Consider the following 27,393-nt stretch of genomic DNA (forward strand, 5'->3'; position numbering starts at 1 on the left):
GGCCTGTCTTATAAAATACTTTGCAGATGGACGTTTTGGCATGTTCTTAAAGTAATTAAGTGAAATTTGTACAGTCTGATATGCAAACTTGATAATTAAGTTGGGAAAATTGTGCAATCACATTTTGTAAATTACATTTTTATCCATAGCCCTCCTCATTGACTGATTTTTCTCTCTTTTCATATCTTTATTTCCAGCTTGTATAAATCACACTACAACTATTTTTTTAGATAGAGATGTTAGCTCATGTCACACTGTGTTGTCACATCCTGACACTGGTAACCTGTTGGTTGTAAAAATTGTTTTTGAGATTGTAATCAAGGCACACAGATGGGTTTGGCACCACGTTGAACCCTTTAACCCCTTACAAGCTGGATCACAGCCAGAAATTCCCAGTAGGATGTTTCCACGTCTTAATTAATCGTGCATTTTCAATCCAGGCTACCAAATCTCTAATAGGCTTGATTCTATGGATTATTTAGTATTGTGGCTTTTTTTAAAAGCATTATTATTGTGTTCCTTTCTTAGCTTGTAATGCTTTTACTTAATTCAATACTCACAATAAATATTCTACTGAGAAGGCTTCTGCTTAGTAGCTTACTCCATCTTCTGTGGTGCAGTTGTGTGGTGCAGGCCGCTCCACCTCTCAGTGTCTGAGTAGTAAGTCAGTGTGTTGGATTTCCCTGTTGCTTGTGTTTAAATGGAAATTCAATTGACATTCAGTATGCCTAGCTTCACATGAGAGGTGTAAGAAAATATAGATACACTTGAGAATCGCTATGTTATCTTTTGTGATACTGTGTTGATTTTTATCAGTTTATATGCATTTATTTGTAGCAGAAAGGTTCCACAAAAGTAGTTTTACTCAGATTTCATGCTGTAAAAATACCAAAATGCAGGCCAAATGTGGCTGTAAACACGTTTTTCTTAGTGACCCACATTTACATTTACATTTAGTCATTTAGCAGACGCTTTTATCCAAAGCGACTTACAGGAAGAGTAAAAGCAAACAATCAAGGTATAAGCAAACAAAATTTACGTGATGTGTTGAGTGATCAGCTTAATGTACAGTAAAACAAAAATAGTCATCACTAAGTTTACTTATTGTTTTTTGCATTTATGAAGTATTTCATTTCATTTTCCACCACTGACAGCCAAGCTGATGTAAATGCTGAATGTATGAACCTTTAGTCCATACAGGTGGTAATATATACACGGTCGGCCATAAAGTTGGAATAATTTAGTTTTCAGACACAACCCTCTGTTAGTAGTGGTTTTATTTTCATTGTGATGTGTTTGGAAGAGATTGATTAATACAGTTTTGACAAGATATTCACTTTATCTGTCAAGAATAAATCACATCGTCACAATCATTTCATGGAAAGAGGTCAAAAATATTGAATTTCAACTTCATGGGCGGCCGTGTATAATTAAGCACTATTCAGCTAATATACCGACCTCACACCACCGTAGAACTGAATCAATTAGTCCATTACTGGATTAGTCAAACGACAGAAATTGAATGACTAACTACTTTGAGAATTGATGAATCATTAAAGACATTTTTTATACAAGAAATGGAAGAGATTTCCTGTATTTCTCTGTTTTATATCAAACTGAAGATCTTTGGGTGACAGAACCTCAGACTTGGGAGTTGGGATGGACGTTTTTCAAAATTTTTTTTATGGACCAAGCAATTCATCTATTAATCTAAATAATTGACAAATTAGCTTATAATTAAAATATTGGTTAGTTTCAGCCTTACACTACAGTAACACACTGCTGATTTGGCAATGCTTACTCAGATTAAGATACTTTAAACTATAGTGTAGTGCATAATGTGAACTAGTGTGTAATGTTATGCAGGTGTTTACATGACAGCTGCAGTGTTCAAGCTTATTGTCCTTACTGGTAATAATTAGTAGTGTGCTTGAGATGCACTGATGTAGCTCGTGCAGATGACGATCAAGTGCTTAAAAAATGTTCACTGTCACTTTTTGACACGCTGCAGATTAATCACTCTGTTTTCACTCGTTCCCTCTTCTGTTTGTGTTCCCAGTTTGTCAGTCTGCTGACAGTCTGAGGCTGCACTGTACCCAGATATATTTTTAAAGTCTTTTTGAACTTGACATGTTTAATTTGTCTTACTAGATGTGAGGCAGCGGAAAACATGCTGTTTCTCAAACTATATAAAATAAAGTCTTGGTTCACGCCTGATGGACATATTGGCGTTCCTTTCTTCGGTAACACTTTACAATAACCAACTAAGTCATGTTTATAGATGGTTTATAAACCAATTATTAACATTGTTAACATTATTTTACAAAGTGCTATACATATTTAATCTTTAAATGTTTAAACCAATTTCTTAAAGGTATATGAATCATTTCAAAATCATTAACATACTTAATATGATGTTAAAAATGTTAAAAATGAGTGCACCTAAAACTATTTATAAACTAACAATTATAATTTAATTGTTTGTTAATGGTAAAGTAACTCTAAACTTACATTAATATTCCATTTATTTGTTGTTTATAAATGATGTAGTTATTTAAACATTAATAAATGATGTATCTACCATTCTAGATGGCTTATATATGGTTTATGAATGATGATTAAACATTAATAAACTATCTGTTTACCATTTATAAATGATGGTTATTGTAAAGTGTTACCCTTTCTTCCTGTCCCAGGGCTCAGACGACTGCCTGGTGAAGATCTGGGGGACAGATGATGGCCGTCTGCTGGCGACGCTCCGTGGCCACGCCGCTGAGATTTCGGACATGGCCGTCAGCTACGAGAACACCATGATCGCCGCCGGTTCGTGTGACAAAACTATCAGGGTGTGGTGCTTACAGACCTGCGCCCCTCTGGCCGTCCTGGAGGGACACGCAGCCTCTATCACCTCACTGCAGGTACGAGGACGCTCACACTGTGTTTATGTGTGTGCATCTAGTTTGCTCTTTAAAAAAGATCTGAAAACCACTTATAGTATTTTTAACTTTGCCCCCCATGTTGTTTATAGAATGTCTGTAACTTCCTCCAAACTGCACAGTTTAAACTAGGGGTGTGCCATATCGTATCGTTCACGATAATATCGGTATTTTTTTTTTTTATGGTTAAAAAAAATGCATATCATGATATTGGCAACGTTCCTACTTCTTGATGTAGTGGTTAAAGTTGTTTTAATCACAAAAAGCTACTTACTCCCTGTCGCTAAACACATGCAGCTTTCAAAATAAGAGCACAGTGTGTTAAGAGAATCCACCACAGAACTTACAAGAAGACTGTCTAAATAAGATGCCTTAAATAAAACATACAAGAACCTTTATTCTCCTTTACAAAATGTCATTAAAATATGCCCCCGGAACCCCTAAATGGTTATTTTTTTATTATTTTCTCATACTCTAGAGTCAAGAGTACATTTTTTTTATTTGGCAACTGTTGAGATTTGCACTTCACACTACATTTCAGATTTTTATTTATTTATACGGACTAAAAAAATCATATTTTCTATATCTTCTTAAGTATTTGGTAATATCGTCAAGAATATCGTTATCGCAAAAATAGCCTGAAATATCGTGATATTCTTTTAGGGCCATATCGCCCAGCCCTAGTTTAAACTAGAATAAAGTTCTACCTTAGCTGATGTTTTTACTGGAATTGCTGCATTCATGTTATGCTGCCAAACATAATGTATTCTTTAGAATGCAACAGCCACTAAAACAATATTTACATCATGACAAACTGAAAGTCTGCTGCAATAGGTTTTGCATGTTAAGTAGATTCGGTCAAGGAGAAACCTGGAACATATGGTCAGAAGACTGCACGACTGGCTGATGTCCAATGTGTAATAAAACCAGTGTTGGTGTTATGAGCAGACTCATTTTTACAATCAAAAATCTGCATAATAGTCCCAGTGGTTAACAGTCGTTGGGGTCAGAAAAAGTAGTTTATTACACATTAATCGTTACTTTTTAAAAAAGTACTTTACTAATTACTCCCTGTGGAAAGTAATCTGTCCGACTACTTGTTACATTTCTTTTGTATTACTCAGATAAATTGTCAGTTAACAATAAAACATTAAACCCTACATATGCTCACATATCAGAATGGATGACAACAGACTTAGAAGGAATAAAAGCATGTTTTAATGACATATAAACTCCGTGTAAAATGACACACAAACGGCCTCAAGTCCCTCACTCACAAAACCATGGCTTTACAGGAGACTAGTGCAGTTTATATGCTGTGTTTATCACTAAAGCATTGGATATACATCCCTGTTCCTCCTCTGAGTCAACACCAGGCTGAAGAGCCTCTCGATTGGCACTAGGTATTGTCGAAATGTAAAAAACGGCATTATTGTTTGATTAATAACTGCAGTACAGCAACAGTTACATTACTACATTAAAGACAAATTTAATGTGATTACATTAATCTGTTACAACACTGGCTGTTTAAGGATAAGGCCAGTGTTATTATGGGTTTATCTTATTGTGACGTTCTTCCTTCATTTCCCTGTTTGTGGCATTCAGCCGCAAGCTGTTTATTTCTTCTAAAAACACTTAAGACAAAATTATGAATAAATAATTGCTTTTTAAAAATGTCTTGAAACAGCTGGGCATTACACTTCTTAGCAAACGTTACTCAAACAAGAGTCAGTCCAAAAAAATTGCCCAATCCATCAGAATTTGAGGTTACTGATTCCTTTTAGTAGATGGCGGCATGTTGTTTCTGCTTAAAATACCACGTATTTGACGATCTTCACGTGAGTGCCACTGCTTTTCAAGTGAGCAGCATGCAAGTTTTCATATAAAAATCTTATCATAATAATAGCAGCAGGTAGGCAGGCTTTTTCTTTGACTCAGAAAACTTAAATGAAAACAAATTCTGTCCAATCATTCTAATTTCAGTTATTTTAGATAATAACAGACTGTTTCTACACTCTATTCAGACTCAATATATAACAATAAAAATTATAATAAAACTGTTGCGTTGATGCTAAAATCCTGAATAGGGCTACTTTTTTTTTCTCCACACAGAATATTGATCAGGAATTAATAAGAGAATTGGACAGATTAACAGAATCAATAAGTGTATTGGTATCAATCACATCTGATCATAGCCTATGTTTCCTTTGTACAGTTCCAGGATTTATACTGTGGAATAATCGCACACGGCGTTTGGGACGACCCGAACATGTTTAATATTTGTTTTTTGAGCTTTTATTTTTGCTAGGTTTACATATTAAGCTAAGAATCTCTGTCTTTCAAGATTGTGCCCTAATCTTTCACTACTCCCTGCATGATTATAGATTATTCTTGTGCTTATATGGGTTAATTGTCCTTTCTTTTTTTGCTTTAGGGTGAGCATCATCTTTTGATTGCCCATTACACTCAGCTGTAACCTCTAATTGGCTGTCTTTGCAGTTTTCTCCTCTCTGCTGCGGCTCAAAGCGCTACCTGTCCTCCACCGGAGCTGACGGCACCATCTGCTTCTGGCAGTGGGACGCACGCACGCTCAAGTTTGGGTGAGAAACACAGACACAAGTTCGCATCTTCTGCGTCCGCATAATGCTAAGCATTTTCATAAAATGTCATTATTTTTGTCATTTTTGTGCTGTGTGTTGTTTTTTTTAATGTTCATATGTTGTTAAGAAAATGTTCAAACCTTTCTGGATCTAAACTACACAAGGATTTGTGATGATTTGTCACTTTTTAACTACTTAACTACTGTTGTATCCAACTTACAAACCAACATAAATTGAATCTCACTGTGTGGAATATGCCTTCAAAAATACCCTCGTAATAAAATGTGTAAAGGAAGTCAAATTCATCTGACAGCAGACCTGTAAGATCTGCTCTGTTAAAAACATTAGCATCAGTAGCTGAGCGTGTTACATTTTTCATGGATGTTTCTGTGTGTGTGTGTGTGTGTGTGTGTGCGTGTGTGTGTGTGTCCAGTCAGAGGCCCAGTAAATTCACAGAGCGTTCCAGACCTGGCGTCCAGATGATCTGCTCCTCCTTCAGCGCAGGTGAGCACACCTCACTTTTGACCACCGAAAGGGAAACAGCAGCACACTTAGCACAGATTACCTGAAGAGCTAGCATAGCAGTGTTTTATATATGTGTGTGTGTGTGTGTGTGTTTCCAGGTGGGATGTTCCTGGCCACAGGAAGCACAGATCACATCATCAGGGTGTACTACTTTGGGTCAGGCCAACCAGAGAAGATCTCTGAACTTGAGTCCCATACAGTGAGTCAACATTGTGTATTATTATTTAATTTAATTTAATTTATTTCTTTATTTCTTACAAAAATGGGAACTATGTAAGATGCATTGAATTGTGCATTGTTCTAACCAATAATCAACAAGTTTAAGTTAAGACAATTCTTGACTTCAGCAGCAGTAGTTTGGTGAGATAAATAAATAAAAAATGTACTCCGTGTCCACTTACTTGCTTTTTGTTTCAAAGCTTTCAGCTGTATCTCATGGACTTCCCCTGCAATTGGAATTTGCTCAGTTTTCTTGGAGATTGTTGGTGTTATAATGGAGAGATTGATCATTATTCTCCATGATAACTGAGCAAACTCCATCAACTGATGCAGACAGTGAGATGCAACTGTTAGCTCTGGAAAGAGCTAGTAAGTTGACCTTACGTTATGGTGTTTTTTTTGTTGTTGTTAAAAATATGATTTATAGGTAAAACACAAGAACAGGAATTTCTCCCACTCACACATGACACCATGCAGGAAATATTCCTTAACATTTCAGGTGTGAAAGCAGCTTTTGATTGATTGACATTCGACAGAACGCTGTGTTACCTGCAAAAACAGCACATGGTAAATCTGACAAACGGCTTAAAACAATGTTTCCCGTCACTCAACTTGTATTCGATCTCCTCCCTATCATATCACGTGTAGCTGTCTCAGCTAAAAGAATGTTTGCACATTCTGCCTTCATAAACACCAAATCATGTGTGGGGAAAGGCGTTTATACAGTTTGTCCCCAGGAGACTAATCAAACTCATCCTGATGTGACAATGCTGCAAAACTGTGACTGAGTGAACTTCTGACAAGTCTCAATTGTGGTGGTAATTTGTACATACAACTATCGGGTGCTTTGTAGTTATACTATGTATTACAAATGAAATAATTCTTAGCCCTTAAGTGAAATTTATTGTTTGTGTGAAAGTATTGTATCATTTAATGGCTTTGCTGCTCTGGCTTTTTGCCCTTGTGCTCTCAAAAATGTGCCAAGTGCTCAATAAAAGCCTGTAATACACAATGAAATTGTCATGATTTGAAAATCTAGCAAAATGTTTTTTGTTTTCACTTTACCATTTTTTGTCACCTAGGACAAAGTTGACAGCATCCAGTTCTCACATTGCAGTGACAGGTAGGCTTGCACAGTTGGTGTGTGTGTGTGTGTGTGTGTGTGTGTGTGTGTGTGTCTGTGTGTGTGTCTGTGTGTGTGTGTGTGTGTGTGTCTGTGTGTGTGTCTGTGTGTCTGTGTGTGCTACATAATAAGTGTAGTTAACTCTTGTGTGTGCACCGCTGTTTGTTTCTATGGAACCTCTGGGTGTTGTAATGTGACTTGTGATTGTGTCAGCAGAAACACCACCTTTACTTACTATGTAATACACGCTCTGATATACACACACACACAGACTACATTTGCACATATCGTGCACTTTCTGAGTGTTAAATTGCATGTGCCTATGTGGAGTTTGCAGAAAAACAAGCTCAGCTATAATTCCCCTGGGTTGCTGTAATCTCAGCAGTGAAGGCGGTGGACTGTCTATGCAGAAAGGAGGGAAGAAGAAGAAGAAGGGGGGTGGGGGTACATACAATTAGTGTAGCCTGATGTGCAGAGATGAAAGCATTTATTGTATTGCAGAAAGCTGAAATAGAACCAAATGTTATATTTACAGTTTAGCTGCTGCATGAATCTGTGTTCACAAATGTGTGTGTGTGTGTTGTAGGTTTGTCAGCGGCAGCAGGGACGGTACGGCACGAATCTGGCAGCTGCAGCCTCAGGGCTGGAGGAGCATTCTGCTGGACATGCAGACCAAATTACCCGGGTATGTGTGTGTACGGCTGTCAAAGTCTGGCTGTTCCACCAGCACTGCTGTGCTCACAGCTCTGAGCCGTGGGTTGGGATGCTCCTGCGGGTTATAATGTCAGTCTAAATTTGACAAAAATCAATCATGCTGTATACAAAAGTCTATTGTGTGTGAATGTCCCCCAGTGGAAACCATGCACCGTTTTAAAGTAAAACATTTATTTAGGAATGTTTCTGAGATAATAAATCAGCTTTCTACCAGCAGCAAAATGTTTTCTTGCAGTCATTAACATCTGCATTTATTTATTTAGAGTGCATAATCTAGTGCACATAAATAATTAAAGAAAAACAACACGGTCACACCTGCGACATAAAGTGTGACACAGTGATTGATTACCCGCCTGCTCCCAGACAGAATATGGATTTACGACAGGCATCAGGCAACAGTGAATGAATGGAGATGACACTGACAGGCTATTATAGTGTTTATTGCCTGAAGAGTTATTATAGTTTCATATTTTTTATTAGCTTTTTATTTCTATTTTGTTGTAATTCTTGTTTTTAATTCAGCATAGTTTCAGTTAATTGCCAGAGTGGGTGTGCTAGTTTCACTTTAGGTTTTAGTGTTTTAATGGTTTAGTTTTAGTTTGTTTCAGTATAAGTTTTAGTTTTATGAACATGCAAAACAGCTATGAGATTTTAAAATAACCTGGTTATCTGAAAAATGAATTGTTTGGGAAGTGTTGAAAGGTTTTGGATTTACTGTTTTTCTTAGTTTACATATGTAAACAACAGATGTATGAATAGTAAAGAGATGATGTCTAGCTGTCAGAGTGGCTAACTCCTCTTCAACAGAGTGAAAAAAGACAGAGATTAAAATTTAATATAATATCGTTAAAATAATTAGCACGAATAAACAGGTGCTATATTGTTCACTGTTTTCATGGCATTTTAACCATTTTACAAGTGTATCGACATCTTCTCTTCAGGAAGTACAACCCTCCGCCGCTGGAAGACAAGGTGACCAAGCTGAAGGTTACCATGGTAGCATGGGATCGCCATGACGGCACAGTGATCACAGCGGCCAACAATCTGACGCTGAAGGTGTGGAACTCCACCACCGGCAACCTCGTCCACGTCCTGATGGTATGAAGTGATTAAACACATCAACATGCAAACGCAGCGCTCACAGATACACATGTGGAAACAAAAAAAGAAAATACGTCTATTGTCAATCTTAAAGCGAGCACTCCATGTATCATCCATCTGGCATAATTTCCTTTTTTTTCAAAGTTATTGTTATTAACGAGCTCATTGTTGCATAGCAATAGAGAGCAAACAAATTTACATATTTTTTTGTTGGCCAAACCTGAAGTAGTATCGGAATGGCTTCTATTGAGAATTCACCTCTGGCATTTTTGCATTGGATTTTGGATCATTGCAGAAAATAAACCCTGTTTTAAACGCACATTTCTGATGCTTATGCGTTTTGTTCAGCAGAATAATCTTCATATATGAACACCACTTTTATTATGTTTGAATTGTTAATGCAGCTGACAAAAGTAAAAAGCTAACGTTATGCTATAGAGAACTACACTACAGCCGCATGACTTGAACAACACTACCGTTATACTTCAGACGATCTCCAACAAGCTAACCAGTCGTTTTGACAAGCTAGTAAAACTAATAAATTGTTTATTAACCTAATTAATCTGAGTTCCCGTCCTTGTCTGGCGTAATTACATTTAATATCCCCGACAACCACTGTGGTCACATTTAGCCACTTGTTAGCAACCGCCTTTTTAAGGACAAGTAAAAAACATCAAAATTCACAAGTGAGAGTATTAACTGATGTATTTTATGTCATACAACAAAACACAAACATCTCTTCAGCTTGTGTTAACCACAGACCTTATTTCAGGCTTCTAACCAAAAACCCATTCAAAATCCTCACTGAGTTTGAGAGGATAGACCCTATTGCGCTAAAATGCTAACTTACTTCCTGGTTTAAGATCTCATTTCTGTGGCGCACTATGCGATTGTTAGTAAAGAATGTCAGAAACTCTCCCTAGTGATGCATTTATAGGACGTGGGATATTTAATGTGGTACATTAAACATTAGTAAAAATAGAACTTTGATTGTGTCTTGCATGTGAGTTTCAGTTGCTAACTTACCCTTACAGGGGTAGTTTGGATTTTTGAAGTGGGGTTGTAAGAGGTACTTATCCATGAATGTATTACCTGCAGTAAATGGTGGTTGGCACACCTTCAGTTTGGAGTACTGGCACGGCAGCTAAGCAATGTACTGCTGTGGACAAGTGCAGCAGCAAAACAGATTCCAGCCACCTAAAACAAAGTCAATCTAAAAGATCTATATCAGTTTAAGTGTAACCTATATTTAGAATATTTTCACTGCTTTACCTTGCTGTTAGACAGCACTCTCTAAAGGGGAACTGAAGCTGTTCTGTTCTCTTCAAAGTCACCAGATTCCACTAACAGAAACACATTGCAGAACACAAGAGTTGCTGGTTTTACGCAACCAAGATCGGTTAGTTTGTTTGTGTTATTGTGTGACTTTGATGAATCTGAACTAACAATTTAAAACAACAGAGTGACACAATGACACAAACAATAGTCTATGCAAAATTCTAAATATACGTAGCATAGGCTATAGGCTAAAACACACAAGTCGAGTCCTTTAAGAAACAAACTGATGACTGTCTGTTTCATTTCCTGGAGAGTGTTGATCAGGATGTTGATGTTGTTTACCGACAGGGTCACGAGGATGAGGTGTTTGTCCTGGAGCCGCATCCCTTTGATCCGAGAATCCTTTTCTCAGCGGGGCATGATGGGAATTGCATCGTGTGGGACCTTGCCAGAGGAGTCAAGATCCGCTCCTATTTCAACATGGTGAGACTCTTGGCCACCCTGCGCCTCTCTGTGTCTTTGTGCCACTGCCTCTCACTCACTGTCTTGTCTTTGGCTGAGTTCACACTGAATCTGTCTAGACCCTCACATTGACACAGATGTCATGTTTTCTTATGCAGTGAATCAGCAAAAATACGTTATTTATTACCTTATTTATATACATATATTTATATACCTTATTTCTTAGCCTTTGCTTCTTTCCCACGACACATTCTTTCCCTTTCCTTTCTCTGTGTCACTCTTTGCCCCCCCTCTGTCTTGGACTGTGTCACTCTTTGCCCCCCCCCCCCCTCCCTAATTGCTTTCACTTTCTCTCTTTGCTTCTCTCGTGCTGGCACTTTCTGCCATTGAATGCACCATGTGTGGCATGAGTCGAGGATAGAGTGGAATCACGACACCACACTGTCTGATACTCATATGCCAGTGTATTCCCCTGGTGGTTTAATCATTGAAGCCGCTTTTGTATTTCCTGCTTGTGTCTCTATGGTTACCAAGGAAAGCTTTAATCACAGTCTCGGAACAAGTGAGTCACTCAGTGTGCTGGTCAGTCGGCCAAATCTTGGTGTCGATCGTAGACGGTGAAAAGTGTTGTTTGATGACACTAAGTGTGTGATCGTGAAATGGCCAAAAATACAGTTTGAAACTTTGAGAGAGACTGTAGAAGTTAGGGCTGCTCCATTATGGCAAACATCATAATCACGATTATTTTGGTCCATACTGGGATCAAGAATATTAAGCATGATTACTCACTGACTTTGGAAACATTGGGTATTCAACTGAAAAACAAAATGAAAAAATGGAAACTTATATTATTACAACACGGCGGCCCGTTTAAATGCACAATATGTAATTTTCTGTCATAAGGCGTCTCTCAAACAAAACAATGACAAAAGACAGGGCTTGGTGACTTGTGAAAAGGCACGTTTCTCCTTGTTAAATGTCTTTTAATGTTGGTAATTTTTACCAGCAGCTGTATTATCTGCAGAGGTTTCATCAAGAGTCTGACAGATATATCAGTTGACAGATATTATCAGCTGATATTGGCCTATCAAAGGCATATTGGTAACAGTGTGTATCCTGTTCGATGTGTGCTGTTATGACAACTTGTTTTACACAATATATTACTTGAACAGAAACAATATTAATTAAGCTATTTATTTTATTTCTATTTATTCTTCATTTTTCTCTATTTTTTTCAGTTATCATAAATAGAATTGGCTGACAATGTAAATCATTGTTTTTATAATGTACAATAACGTATAAAAATGTTAAATATTATTTAATAAAGTTTTATGTTTGATAAAGTAGCTCATTTGCAGAGTGGTAAAAACTAAGTGCACAATCCATATAAAAAAAGGTATATTTTCTAATTTTCACCCTTTTAAAATCAGTATCAGTATTGGCTTCAAAAATCCCATATCGGTCGGGCTCTAGTTCCCTCCTCTCCAAAAATCACAGACCATTTGATTTAAACTGCTAAAAAATACTGAATGAATCAATTTCACGCTAAAAGTGTTAGTCAGTGTTTCTGCCACAATATTTGGAAGACACAGGAAAACCCAGAGGGGCTGCCACGAATGTAAGCTCAACTTGTTTCACTGATAACTAAAGATCCAGATGTCAGACGGCATAAATCCCTCATCTGCTTAAAATATAAAGTCACAAATGAGCAAGATCTAAAAACTGTGTCAAAAAATGTGGTTCACAACGCTGATGCATGCACAAAGTTATAGATATGCAACCATTGACAGGCGTCCAAATTAAACTATTACCTTGACTTCAATTATGGATTTCTGTAGGTTTGAAAACGTAAGCGCATGTTAGCACTGTTATAGACATTTTAATGCGGAAAACTTTTAAGATGGCACGTACTGCTCATGCTTACTTTGCCAAATCCTTTACAAACATGTTTTATCAGTGCTGCTCCTACTGCAGCCTTTCTTTAACTTAACTACATGAACTTTTAACACCACGATTCAACAGCTTCTACAGTTGCCTGACCTACTGCCAGCTAAAAGCACACACACATTTCCTGCATATACCAAAGTAATAGATGATTTAAAGTTCACAGCTTCAGGTTCATGTGAGTTTAAGGCTTTGGCAGGGACTTTTTTAACTGAAAAAGGGACTAAGAGGCAAAAAAAACCCTCTTAAGAAATGTGTTCATCTTGAATTGAATAGAGCTTTTGTGAGTGTAGAGGAATACCAACAGAGGAAATAAAGGCAGTCAGCTGACCGGACATTCAGGGGGTTTGTCTCTTTGATGTTCTGTTGATGAAGTTTCAGTTTCTGCAGGTGTTGTCTGTCTGCTTGTGTCACTATTACTAATTATTTCAGTACAATATTGTGGATCAATACCTATAAATACCCTACATGTTGCTTATGGAAAAGTACATTTTTTTACATCTTGTGTACTAGACATTTTGAGTTGATTGTGTCTATGCCACACAACCGCTTCAGTTGCCTGGAATCCCCCCCAAAATACTATGATTTACAGTGTGCACCTATTTCTCTATCTCCTTCTTTCTATCTCTGTCTGTGGATAGATTGAGGGCCAAGGGCACGGAGCGTTGTTTGACTGCAAATGTAGTCCAGATGGGCAGCATTTTGCAGCCACCGACTCCCATGGACACCTGCTCATCTTTGGCTTCGGCTCCAGTAGCAAGTATGACAAGGTAATGCAACAGGCTCAACTTTAATTGAGCTATGATTTTTTGTTTTTATTGAATTCATGCATATTTTATTTTGTGCGTGCAATACATTTTACATTTTATTTTATTTATTTTGATCCCATTTTTAATTTATTTTATGTTATTGCATCTTACTGTTCTATTGTTTACTACATCTCTTTGTATTGTGTTATGTATTTATTGTTTGTGCAGCACTTTGGAAACCTTGTGTTTGCTAAAATTGTGCTATATACACTACTGGTCAAAAGTTTTAGAACACACCAACTTTTCCAGAATTTAATTGAAAATGATGCAGTTTAATGTCTCAGTGTACTCTGAAATTAATGCACATTTGCAACATTTTAAATTCTTTATTGAGCATGATAGTGTTTTGAAAGTAAAAAAAAGATTCAAAATCACATTTTATGTTGGACTAAAGGACTAAAAAAAGACACAAAATGACCAAAAAAAGACACAAAATGACTTACAAAGACATGAAAAGAATTCAAAAATGGACAAAATAGCCCAAGACTCCATAGAGTTAAGTTGTTAACCCACTTCTTGTTCCCTGAGAAAAGGCCTACTTGTATAATTCTGAAATGTACATTATTTTTCAGTTTTGGTTAAGCTTACCTTTTTTTATTTACCTCTGGCAGTTCACCACTTACCTTTGTACCCTTTCAAGCTGTTCATTTGACTTGAACTGCTTGAATTTCAATAAAAAACTGGAAAAATTGGGGTGTTCTAAAACTTTTGACCGGTAGTGTAAATAAAGTGGATTGGATTAATCTTCATACACATGCCTGTAGCGGCATTTAAGAACTTATGTAATGGATGTTATCAGTAATAACAAATGTTACTTTCACAGATCAGTGGTGGGAACAATTTTACATCCTCATTGAAACATGTAAAAGTAAATGGTCACTTTCCACCTTCAGATAGCGGACCAGATGTTCTTCCACACAGACTACCGGCCGCTGATCAGAGACGCCAACAATTACGTGCTGGACGAGCAGACTCAACAGGCGCCACACCTGATGCCCCCTCCCTTCCTGGTGGATGTGGACGGGAACCCCCACCCCCCAAGATACCAGCGGCTGGTGCCTGGCAGGGAGGGCTGCAGGGACGAGCAGCTCATCCCGCAGATGGGGGTCACTTCCTCAGGTACGGGGGCTGAAATCAGACCGTCAGACGTGGACTCAGTGGTAGTTCTACTCTTCTCCCGTCTGCTTCAGATCAGATCTTTAGCCGGAGGTGACGCCAACGTCTTCTATCTAATCCGTCAGCTGATCAAAGACTCTTTTGTCGAGCTGATCACACTGCTCTCTCACAGCCCGACAAGAATGTTCTCTGTTCTCAAATATGGTTAATGAGAGGCTTTTACTGAAACTACACCAGCATTTGCAATTAAAAACAGAATTAATCAGGCAGTTTAAAGTCTTGGCAGCAATGCAAACAGAAACAGTAGTTTATGAAATGCATTAGTAGCGCACAGCGGAGGCAGGTGAAGGAGGGAAAGAGGAAGTTCTGCTGAGACAAAATGTCTCTACATGGTCACGGTATTTAAAGAAATGTTAACCTAATCTTTTCCTGCTGTCGGCTTTTAAAAAGTACTGTCAGTACTGAGATGACTGTGTGCATCCAGTTATTATGAGACAGTAGTTTTTTGGGTTCAAGCTTTTTTAATTGGACCAGAACTGCCTTTCTTTCAGTTTACTTTTCACTTTTTAAGTCTCTCTCTCTTTCTCAATTCCCGTCTGTGTCAGGCCTGAACCAGGTGGTGAGTGAGCAGGCGGTGGACGGTCCCAGTCCTCTGGATACGATGATTCAGAGGCTGCAGCAGGAACAGGACCAAAGACGGGGAACTAATGACTCCGCTGCTTCTATAAACACCAGGTCCAACAGAGGTAAGAGCACGTCATAACAGGAAGGGCTTGAACTTAACGTTTTCCCAAACTGTCCCAGAATAGGGCTGGTCTTTCCGATTAGAAAAACTGCCTATGTTAAAATTATTTCCATAATTGAAAGTGATGCATGGGAATGATTGAATTTTAAATTATTATTATCATTATCATTATCATTATTATTATTATTATTATTATTATTTATAATAAAAAAAGAAGAAGATATCTTTGATTTGTTGACATGCAAGAGTTTGTACAAAAATATAAATTTTGGAAAATGCTTGTTTTTAACTACTGTTCAAAAAACATGTTTTCAAAGTTAGGAATATGCGTGAATTATAATCATATAATAATTTCATGATTTTCACATACTCTGTTTGTTCTTCAACACAATAACTCCGGTAAATCACAACATATAAAAAAACAAAAACGATCAAAGTTAATGTGAACAGCTGCAAAGTGACAGTATACATTAATAGCTGCCGGTATAAAGTCATTCAGTAAACTTTAACTGCAAACTCAATTGCATTTATTGTAACAATTTAAATGTTATAAAGGCTGTGATAGCCTGCTAATCTTTGCTTTATGTACCTTGAAAGTGCTTGAAAAGTGCTTGAATTTGACTCTTAAAAAGCTGTACGAACCCCCACATGCATTCATCTTTAAATAAAAAAAAATTGACAGTTTTATTTGTTATATCTGTAAACTTTATAACCGTTTTACATTTATAAACACTGTGTTTGCATGTGAGAAGGCCACCTGTCTGGTGTGGTCCAGTAAGAGACAGACAGACTGACAAACAGCGTTTTTGGTCTCTGTCTTTGTCTCTTTTGTCTTTTGTTTGCTTGCACACTCTTGAGTTGTGTACTAGCTCGCAATTCTACAGTCTTAAATTAATATTATGGTTTAATTACAGTTGTATTATTTGCAATGTGTACCTTCTGTCCTGTGATTACCCAAAAACATTTCTTTTTGGAAAGTGGATAACTCTTAAGTCGGAGGACTGTAATGCTGCTGTAGTGTGGTTTTAGTTTTCAGTTTCCAACTGCACTCAAGTAGCAAGGATGTTATTAACAATTCAAATACTTAATTCAGCGTCTTCTTCATTGAGCTTTCTAAACACTGTGTGACTTATGTATGTATGTTGCAGGCTCTATCTTTAAAGCAGGCTCAAACAAGCTGAGAATTGTTTGCAAACACTATTTAAATCCAGATGTGATTCATTTGTATAATTAACTGTGTGAAAATTACAGCACACAATACTTTAGCAATGATATTTTATTTATCATAGTCAAGATATACTTTGGAATATTTGAAATAAGCATATTTTGAAACTAAAAGTATTTTTCATGGACACTTCATTTGAAATATGGAACATACAGTACAGGCCAAAAGTTTGGACACGCACCTTCTCATTCAATGCGTTTTTCTTTATTTTCATGACTATTTACATTGTAGATTCTCACTGAAGGCATCAAAACTATGAATGAACACATATGGAATTATGTACTTGACAAAAAAAATGTGAAATAACTGAAAACATGTCTTGTATTTTAGATTCCTCAAAGTAGCCACCCTTTGCTTACTAGAATATAAGACATGTTTTCAGTTATTTCACACTTTTTTGTTAAGTACATAATTCCACATGTGTTCATTAATAGTTTTGATGAATTTACAATGTCAATAGTCATGAAAATAAAGGAAACGCATTGAATGAGAAGGTGTGTCCAAACTTTTGGCCTGTACTGTACTTTACGCAATTCCCAATTATGCAAAACAAACATTTTCAGCAGCTCTGAGATTTATACAGGAAACTTAGTCAAATCTGTCTGTCTGTCTGTCTGTCTGTCTGTCTGTCTGTCTGTCTGTCTGTCTCAAAGAGTTGGTGAATACAGAGAAGTGCATTTCACATGAAACATCAGTGTTTCATCAGTTTGATATTTGTCTTTAAGAGATGGAAACTTTGTGGCTCTGGCGCTCTAAACCAACACATCAGCATACACAATGAGAAGCAGTTGTGTGCATGCAGCTGGGTACATTTAGCTAAAAGACTGTGTGTTCTTCATAACAAAATCACGAGTGTCTTTATTGTCTGCTTCATAAATTCCATTAGGTTTTAATGATACAATATCATTAAACTCAGTAACTGACTCCTTGCTACTTGAAATCAATATGTTCTCCCTCCTGTCCTTCTTTGTATTTCTTACTGAGTTTTAGAGCTGAAAACAATCAACTCAAGTATTCAATTATTGATTAGTCTATCAGCACAAAAAGAATTAGTTAATATTTTGTCAAATGATAAATGGTTTAAATCGCCTATCAGCCTCTCAGCTCTTTCATGTGAGAGTAAAGTGAATATATTTGTTTTTTCAAGTGTTTCTCAGACAAAATATGCAATTTCAAGACATCCCCATGGGCTTTTGGAAATTATAATAAATTATTATTACTGATAGCTGGCCAGTTAATTGATAATTAGCTGCAGCGTTTTCCCATTTATTTTAGCGGAGCATGTATACACGGTTGCCCATAAAGTTGGAATAAAATATTTTTTACCTCTTTCCATGAAATGATTGTGACAATATGATTAATTCTTGACAGATAAAGTGAATATATTCTCATACTGTTATTAATCAATCTCTTCCAAACATATAACAATGAAAATAAAACCACAATTAACAGAGGATTATGTCTGAAAACGAAATTATTCCAACTCTATGGACGACCATTTACTCATATGCACATGAGTAAATGTTTTACTATAAACACCTAGAAGAGTTTGGTGTGTTCACCAGTGGGACAGTTTCCCCCAAAGATCCTATATGGACGATTGAAGGGATGATCAGATTGTCTTTTCCTACACAGATATTTAGGCGATTTCAACTAACTTACTATTAACTTACACAGCTGACTTGTAAAAAAAAATTGCTCTGTGCTGCATAAGAGCAATTAACGCCCTGGATATGACTTGGATGATGATATTATAAATGAGATAATCATGTTCAACAGAACATGATGCTGTGCTTGTTGCACCAAGCACCAACACAACAACCTTTAAATGGAGCTGTTGCTTGAACAGAGGAGATACTGCTATTTAGTTTTGTTTTTTTAATGTATACTATTTTAAATGTAATGTTCACTCTCTTGTAAATGGTTAATCACATAACTTTAACTGTATTGCTTGCAAAAGGCTGAAAGTTTTGATTATTTTCTAACAGACACTGAGCCACGCTCAAGATGGTTATTAAAAATCTTTCATCCAAATGAACTCCTAATGTACTTTAATAATTAATTAAAAAAAATGCTAAAGAAGCTAAATTATTTAATAAAAACAAATAAATACACCACCACTACTTTGACTACAAAGAAATCAATTATCATGGTAATAAAACAAATTAAATTATTAACAAAAATAATAAAAAAAGAGTGAAAAATGCATTTATTTTGACACCTCTTTCCCTCAGGATCAGTGGGTTCGCCCACAGAGGTGCACTCTCCGCCCAACGTGGGTCTGCGTCGCAGCGGACAGATCGAGGGCGTCCGCCAGATGCACAGCAACGCCCCGCGCAGCCAGATGGCCACAGAGGGAGACCTGGTGGCCTGGAGCCGCAGGGTGCTGGTCCCCGAGCTGGAGGACGCCTCAGTCAGGTAAACCTGAGGAACACAGAGGAACGAGTTGTTTGGAAGTGATGGTATTAACGTATGCTATGACTCTTATTGTGTAGGAGACAGGTGAACTGGCGTGAGGCTAAAGGAGAGGAGGAGATCAATATTTATCAGTCAGAAAGGAGAAGGCGTACCATCCACTCTCTGCCCAAGGAGAGCAGGGTAAGTGATTTAGCACACACTCACATACATTATTGTTTTACAGTATTATAATCTTTTATCTCCCATGACCTTTTTGTTCATGACTTAATGTCTGTTAGACACAGCACAGGTGTCTTGTTTAATCATTCCACCATCAGTGCTCACATCGCCTCTCGTTTATCCGTTGTCGCAGGTTCATCCGACATCAGAGTCAGTCGACGAGGGGAGGAGGAGCCAAGGTAACCACGGCTACCAAACGCGTGCCGCTATGGAGGAGACGAGCCGTCAGAGCGCAGAGGCTGCCGATGATGATGACAGCACCTCAGAGGTAGAGACAGCGCTGCAACTGTCTGGTTTTCAATTTTATTATTTATTTTATTTATCCTCTCTAAAACACACATGACTTTGTCTTGAAAAAGCTCTATTACAGTTTTTTGAACAGGTCCATTTCAATGATTTTCAGTCAGGCAGTAAAATACTGCTTTTTTTCCCTTTTTTTACCGAGGCATTTTTCCCATTTTTGTTGGCTCGTCTAATTTGTTAGAACTACTTTTGTACTTTTTTCTCTTCTTGTCCAATTTTAGATCCTGTGTTCAGACTCTGCCAACATATTAACCTTTTACTGCCCACTGTTTTGCCTGCTGGGACTTTAGCACAATGTAAAACAATTATGGACTGCTAGTATTGTGACATTTTATATGAACATAACATAACAGCCCTGCGATAGTCTGGCGACCTGTCCAGGGTGTAGTCCGCCTCTCGCCCAATGACAGCTGGGATAGGCTCCAGCCCCCCCTCGACCCGATTGCGGATAAGCGGTTAATGGTAATGAAAAAAAAAGAAGAAAAAAAAAAGAATTAATATATGAATATGTTATATATGTATTGATAGATTAGACTTTCTGTCTTTTTGTGCCAGGCACAATACATGGCAGAGTTGGGTTTCTACTAGAACATGTTCACATACTTTAATGTTAAAAAGAGTTTTGGTCAATATTTCTGGGTCTTTTGCATCTGTGCTCATGGCGTCTCTGCACCATCATTGCAGCTGGGGAATGACTATAGCAGCCCTGTAGCAACACTTTCTACCTGTATATAGAGTATTCCTCTATCTAATGGAAGTCCTGACAGCTCATTTTAAGACTAAACACTTATTTGGCTATCACCTAGACCTGTATTAAAACAAAAAAGACATCCAAGTCTTGTTTTTTACAATATGGGACCCCAAAACTCACTGGTGGGTTTAAAAAAGCATGTTTTCTTTTTTTTTTTAATTCCAAAATTACACCATTTATCATAGAAAAACTGTAAAGAAACTGTAAAACAAGACATTATCTTCAGATTCTCAACTTCCCATTGCTCCTTGAATGGATCATGTGTGACAAATGCTTTCTTGAGGAATAACAACATGAATGAAAAGAGTGAAAATCACTGTATTCTACACATCTCATCTAAAACTACAGCAAAAAATATTTGTTTGCACTAACCAGATCCTGTAAAAAACATAAATACCAACAATCAAACCAACAAATATTCAATAAAAATTCACCTGAACTGCAGGTTGTTTACACAGATCTGTAGGGAGAGGACAAGAGAGGTTTAGATTCAATTTTTAAGCTTTCCACTAGTCCTGTTGGTCTTTTTGTTCATCATTCGAGCGCTAACATAAAACAACGTGTGTTCCCAGGCAGAAGTGGAGGTTCGGCAAATCAACGGCCATTCCTCAGAGGACGAGAAGGAAGAGGAGCAGAAGGAGCCCTGGCCGGATGACCACAGCAGTTCAAGGTAACATACATACAGCATATCACACACATTTATCTCCTGCAGATACATGCACACAACATATGCAAATCAGTGCATAAACACAAGCAGATACAACTGTGTATTTAATCTTGTGTGTGCTCTGTGGTGGCAGTGACTACTCCAGCGATTACTCTGACTGGACAGCAGACGCAGGGATCAACCTTGAGCCGCCCAAGAAGAGCGTGAAAGTGAAGAAGAAGAGCAGCGGCTCTGAGGAAGACGGAGAGAAGAAGAGGGATGGGAAGAAAGAAAGAAAAAAAGACAAAGGAGACAAAGATGGAGCATTACCAAAGAAGAAGCAGCCAAAGGAGAAGAGGAAGGTTCGTTCTTAGAAAGAGCCAGTAGTCAAATGTAACTTTTACTCAAGTACTCAAGTGCAGATTTTAAGAGCTTTTACTTTACTTAAGTCTTTTCTCTGAATTTGTTAATCTATTTTTACTCTTCTGCATTTATTTTACCTATTTAGTTACTTGACAAATTAGGATTTTTGCATTAAAAATATTCAAAGATTTTATAAAAATTAAAACATGGGAAAATCATTTTTCAGTTTTAAATAAAAAAAAAATATATAATTTTCATTTATTTTTTATTATTTTCTGCCATTGGCTTGACATAATTGTGACAGCAGTTCTCACTACTTTCAGATTAAATTATTTAATTGATGAGTCCAGGAAATAATCCATAATTAAGCCTTAATCAATTACAACAGTATTTAAAAGACAATTAATTAAAAAACAAGACACATGTACATTGTTCTGACATAAGATTGTAAAGGGTTTAATGCAGTATTTTCTGCACATTTGTAATGTAAAATGAAAAGTTTTCCATATTGACAACTTTTAAAACTGTCCTTTCAATTTGACCCAGTTCCAAATGTTTTTATCAGACTTTTTTATTTTATTTTAATGCCATAAAAGTGTAAAAATTTTGATAATGAGTTGAAATTGAGTTGGCTAAGAAGTTGTAAAACTGTGTCAGTTTCGACCAGGGAGGACAAAAGTTGCACAGTTAACAGTAAGACAATATAAAAGTTACATATGCTTACTTAATCATTTATTCATAAGCGCAGGTCCTTGTACACTGTACATTTTGGAGAATGAGAAAAATGTTACATAATACAGAACCTATTTATAATGCAACATATTGCTTAACCTAACCATTTTATGACATAACTGTGACTGAATATTGATTTTGTTGTGTGTGATTCAGAGGACAGAGTTTCAGGAGCAGGGGCTAACTCTGGAGGAGTGGCTTCCCTCGGCCTGGATCACAGACACGGTCCCCCGGAGATGTCCTTACATACCCCAGATGGGTGACGAGGTACACAGGGCCTGTTTCCGTTACAGTGTCCTCACCACATGCCCACCACATGTCTGCTCATTCCAAAACACTGGCTCATGTTTGACATAGCAACAAGACCAGTCTGCACCAGCGTTAGCGCCCCAATGAGGCTGCAGTGACCATTACACACCATTACACTCTTTTAACCCATAAGAACCCATGGTGACAAACACTTTAAATGTTCTAGAATCTCCCATATTCAGCTTTATGTTTCACCTTAACTCATTAAGTCCCTCAGCAAGACTGTTTGACTGTGACAAGAAGTGACTTCTCCAAAATATGTGTGTGACTGGAAACAGAAATGTAGAAAAAAGAGCTAATTTCAAAAAGCTAATTTTTTGTTACTTGGCTAAGTTTAAACCAATTTAACAATTCTAATTCTAATCAAAGTACAGTTGACCAAATATGAACAAAAAATAATCCTATCCTGTCACAATTTTTATAAATGTTGTGGAGATGCAAAGAAAAAGGCAAATTTGTGTGTCTGTAAGCAGAAAAGGTGTCTAGTTTATTTAATTTAAAATAAGAAGTATCATAAACATAACTTCCATAAACGCCCAATGTAACATATATGTCATATCACAGATCTTTGACATTTAGGGGTAGATTTTTAAAAAAAACATTAGAAATGTGTTCTATGCGGTCTGTAGTATATCCCCCATAATTTTCCTTTAAGAATAAATAGGTCTGGGTTCTTATGGGTTAAAGTGGAGTTACATTCCAGAAAAGTCTATATAATGTACCAGAAACACTTAAAAGGTACAGTTGTGTATTTTGTGGTATATTTGACATGATGTGTATTATGTGCAGGTCTACTACTTCAGACAGGGACATGAAGCCTATGTGGAGATGGCCAAACAAAAAAAGATTTACAGCATCAATCCTAAGAAGCAGCCCTGGCACAAGATGGAGCTACGGGTAAGGAAGAGTTTGACAAAGACGGATTAAAGAGTGTCTGAAGAGAGACTCTTTAGATCTCATGTATCAGGAGATTTATATTGTCTCTTTATTTGTGTGCACACAACCAGTGAAGAGAAGCCTTTTATAAAAATCACAACAGAGCCGCGTAACAACAATCAATACAGTCTTCACACAGCGGAAGTACTCTTGAACAGTTGCATTAATAACAATTCATTTCATAAGTAATAGAAGGTAATATAACTCATATTTTCAGTTACAATTCTCTACATGCTATTTTCCTGGTTTACACCAGTTTTTTTGCTGATGTATGATGTTGTCAGAAGATAATAATTATTAATTAACAATCAAAAAATAATTGAATTATTTTTGTAGTCCATCAGAAAATAATTAAATGTTTCATGTAATACAGAAATATAATATAATACATTATAAATTAATATCTGGTGGTTTTAATCAGGACGGATTTTATTTTTTATATAATTAAAAAACTAATAATGTAGTACTTTTACACCAGTTTTATTTTTTTCTCTCCATAAAAACAACAGTTGCATTTTATAAACAAACTGGCATTTAAAGAGTTAAAATTTTAAATAAATAGTTATGATTAATACTGAAGGGAGTTAGAAGATGAACTGGTAACACTTTCTATGAAGACTACATCTATAGTGCATTATGAGCGCATTCATAGTGAATTATAATGCTCATTATAATCAATCATAATGCATTATGCTAACATCTTAGCTAACAATGAAACATCATGATTAGCTATACTGCATTATAGATGCGTCTATATGAACCTCACTTTACTTAAAGCATACATTGATCATTTATTTATACTTATGGCATCCTATGAGTCCTTATAACAATTGATTGTTGAGGTGTGTGTATAGAGGGGTATGAGTAGTTGTAATGTATTATAAGCCTCATCAGTCAGCCTGTAGTTTATAACCAGTCAAGAGCACTCATAAGACACTTGGATTTATAAGTCATTATAAGCTTTATTTATAACTGTTGATATAGTGCATCATGAAGCTTTATATGTGTTTATGAGTGCAGTCATAATGCATTATGATTGATTATAATGAGCATTATAATTCACTATGAATGCGCTCATAATGCACTATAGATGTAGTCTTCATAGAAAGTGTTACCGATGAACTAATATTAAATTTGAAAAGAATGTAAGAATATATAACTTCATTGCAGTTTTTTGACACTGACATTTTTGCCCTCTAAGGACATCAAAGCAGCTTTTTTTGAAGAAGGAGTTAAGAATGTTTCCAAAGTAAGTCTTAAAAGGTCAGCGTAGTAAAGATAAAACAAAACGACACACAGTTTTCACACACAGCAGGTCTTAGGAATTGCTACAAACCGTACGTATGATGCAATCATTCACTGCTGTTTCATTCTTATTAGCAATTCAACACACACACACACACACACACACACACACACACACACACACACACACACACACACACACACACACTGCCTTCAGCTTGCAACCGTCTTTGCTGTGTTTCTTCTTTACCACAGACACTTGTCTGGTTTCACTTTCATGTGGACTTTAATCCCTTTTCCATCCTAAAAATATACCTCTGCTGAACGAATAGAAAAAAATATCTGCAGAGTACAAAGTTTCATCCCTGTATATGAAACTGTCTTTAAAAGAAAAAAAAACTTCAGACACTTCAGCACTTTAAAGTAACAGCTTATGGGATTGCATTTTCACTTGGTACTGTATATTTGTCATTCCTTTTCCATGTGTGGAGGCACAAATAGCAATTTCTATGCAGGCGGCAGACCATAATGCATTGCAGGCACAGTGTGCTTCTTTATGAATGTATTGCATATGGCGTTTGAAATGTAGTCTATACCTTTTTATTGTAATGAACAAACAGACATGGCAACACTGAAGCATTACTCTCTCCAGTTTCACTTTTGCTCAGCTGGAAGAACTTACTGTAGCTTTGCTTATTCCCTCAGACGCCATAATACACCACAGGGGAAAGAAAATGTATCAGTAGAGTGCATTAAACTATGTTTAAGATAACAGGGCTGCAAGGAATGTGTAGAACCCTTCCTGAGACTTTCCCTAGTATTCATTTGCATTATTTGTTCTGTTTGTGTTCAGGAGCAGGAACTGATGAAGATCGTTGGCATCAAATATGAGGTTGGCTTACCCACGCTGTGCTGTCTGAAGCTTTCCTTCCTGGACCCTGACACTGGCAAACTGACTGGAGGATCCTTCTCTATGAAGTGAGCATCCCAGCTTTGTAAAGCTCCGGTTTTAGATGGTTTATATTTCACCCGTGTGCATCACAAAGGGACATTTTTTGGCCTTTTATTTGTAATTCCTTAATCATTTTGGCTGTGTTAAAGCATATGGCATACATTTTGGCATATGTGTTTTTTTTATTTGTTTTGGAAATTGAACCCTTACTCCTGTAATAGTTCTTTAATAAACTGTGTAGCCAAAATACACTCAGACCCAAAACCCACTTTTTCAGGAACAGCTATAACCCGAGGCATGTTTAATTATCCAAAAGTGTCGGAATCTAAAAATTCCCAATAAGCGTTGTTTATATTTTATTAATAACTCCATTACTAACTATTTTAATCAATATTTAGTGCATGGCGTTCTTTACCTCTCAGATTAGGTTCAATCAGGATCATTTACTCGTTTTCATTAAAAAAAAAAGCATGTTAAAGCTTTTTTATGTACATTGGAAAGACATACATATAAAATGCATTGGTTTTACATCACATAGATTTCTTCATTTTACATTTTAATTTTTTTCCTTTTTAGGAAAAAATACTTTTAACGATATTTTTAAACTTCAAAATGGGACGATTTGATCCGCAACATAACAGGAGAGTTAAGGACAAAAACGTAGCCATTGCAACCCAAAAATATTTGGATAAATAATTACAACATACCATCTCACATTCTATTATGTCAGACTTTCAATCTAGTGCCCTGGCTTTGTAATTGTAAATTTTTTCCCCATTTCCCGCCAGATTGAGTGTTTACCCTATGGGGCAAATACGTACTGTTTCCTTGGTTTCCACTGGGACACTGCCGCTGTATTATGGAGCACTTCAGTGTTTGATACAATGCATCAACAGCACTGTTGACATATGTAAAAAAAAAAAAGCATTTATTATACAGAATTATTTTATTTTTCATAACAACAGTGACATTATGTAAACAAACTGGCATTTAAAGGGTTAAAATCCTGAAAATGTATGAATATTTGGTAGTTAGGATCAGAACTCATGTCAGTTAAAAGATTTCACTCACTGTAAGTAGAATATAATATTAGTATATAACATTTGAGTGCAGTTGTTTGACATCAGAGCAACTTCTTTAAAGTGATGCAATTAGAGTTAAGAGTAGGGATGGGAATAATTAATCGATTAATGGTCATTGGGAATTTGGTCTATCTGTCTTTTTTTATTGTAATTTTAATCTATGGCTGCTATCAGTACTCACTGAACTGAAACACGGCCGAGCGTTCAGTTCTGAGGTCGTACGTCAATAAGCCAATGAGCTGAGAATAAACAATTATAAATCCAGGGAAATACTAGTAATAATTTGAGCAAAACTAGCTTACTGTATCAAACCTTGCTAGCATGAATTACTAGGTTTAATTTGATCCAAAACGTATTCAAACACAAAACACACTTTAATATGCAAGATTACTGTGAAAACTAACCTCATGCCTCTTCAGGGGCTAAAACATTGAACTCCTTGATGTTATCTTTACAGTTTAATCTCACATGAGTTAGTTTTACAACAACAGGAAGCTTCTTTTCGTCCCTTTCAAAATAAAAGCTTCCATTATCAAAACAGGCTTTTGCATAGTACTGTATAAATATATCTTTTATTTTGCACACATGTATGCATGTGTTTATACATACTGGAGTATGTATAAAAACAAAGCGATGAAAT

The 27,393-nt window shown here is 36.6% G+C and overlaps 1 protein-coding gene across 1 annotated transcript in view; it reads left to right on the plus strand.

Annotated features, from left to right (window-relative positions):
• phip (pleckstrin homology domain interacting protein) overlaps positions 1–27,393 on the plus strand; it is a 50,926-nt gene that overhangs the window by 9,888 nt on the left and 13,645 nt on the right. The window contains 19 exon segments of the mRNA XM_059356186.1: positions 2,697–2,918; positions 5,436–5,536; positions 5,970–6,040; positions 6,160–6,260; positions 7,363–7,403; positions 7,990–8,088; positions 9,059–9,215; positions 10,845–10,979; positions 13,544–13,672; positions 14,605–14,830; positions 15,433–15,573; positions 19,032–19,215; positions 19,293–19,395; positions 19,568–19,702; positions 21,061–21,158; positions 21,289–21,496; positions 22,386–22,496; positions 23,328–23,435; positions 25,573–25,697. Of these exon segments, the coding sequence (XP_059212169.1) occupies positions 2,697–2,918; positions 5,436–5,536; positions 5,970–6,040; positions 6,160–6,260; positions 7,363–7,403; positions 7,990–8,088; positions 9,059–9,215; positions 10,845–10,979; positions 13,544–13,672; positions 14,605–14,830; positions 15,433–15,573; positions 19,032–19,215; positions 19,293–19,395; positions 19,568–19,702; positions 21,061–21,158; positions 21,289–21,496; positions 22,386–22,496; positions 23,328–23,435; positions 25,573–25,697 (2,495 nt within the window).

This window comes from Centropristis striata, chromosome 18 (genome assembly GCF_030273125.1).
Source record: "Centropristis striata isolate RG_2023a ecotype Rhode Island chromosome 18, C.striata_1.0, whole genome shotgun sequence".
Lineage (NCBI taxonomy): Eukaryota > Metazoa > Chordata > Actinopteri > Perciformes > Serranidae > Centropristis > Centropristis striata.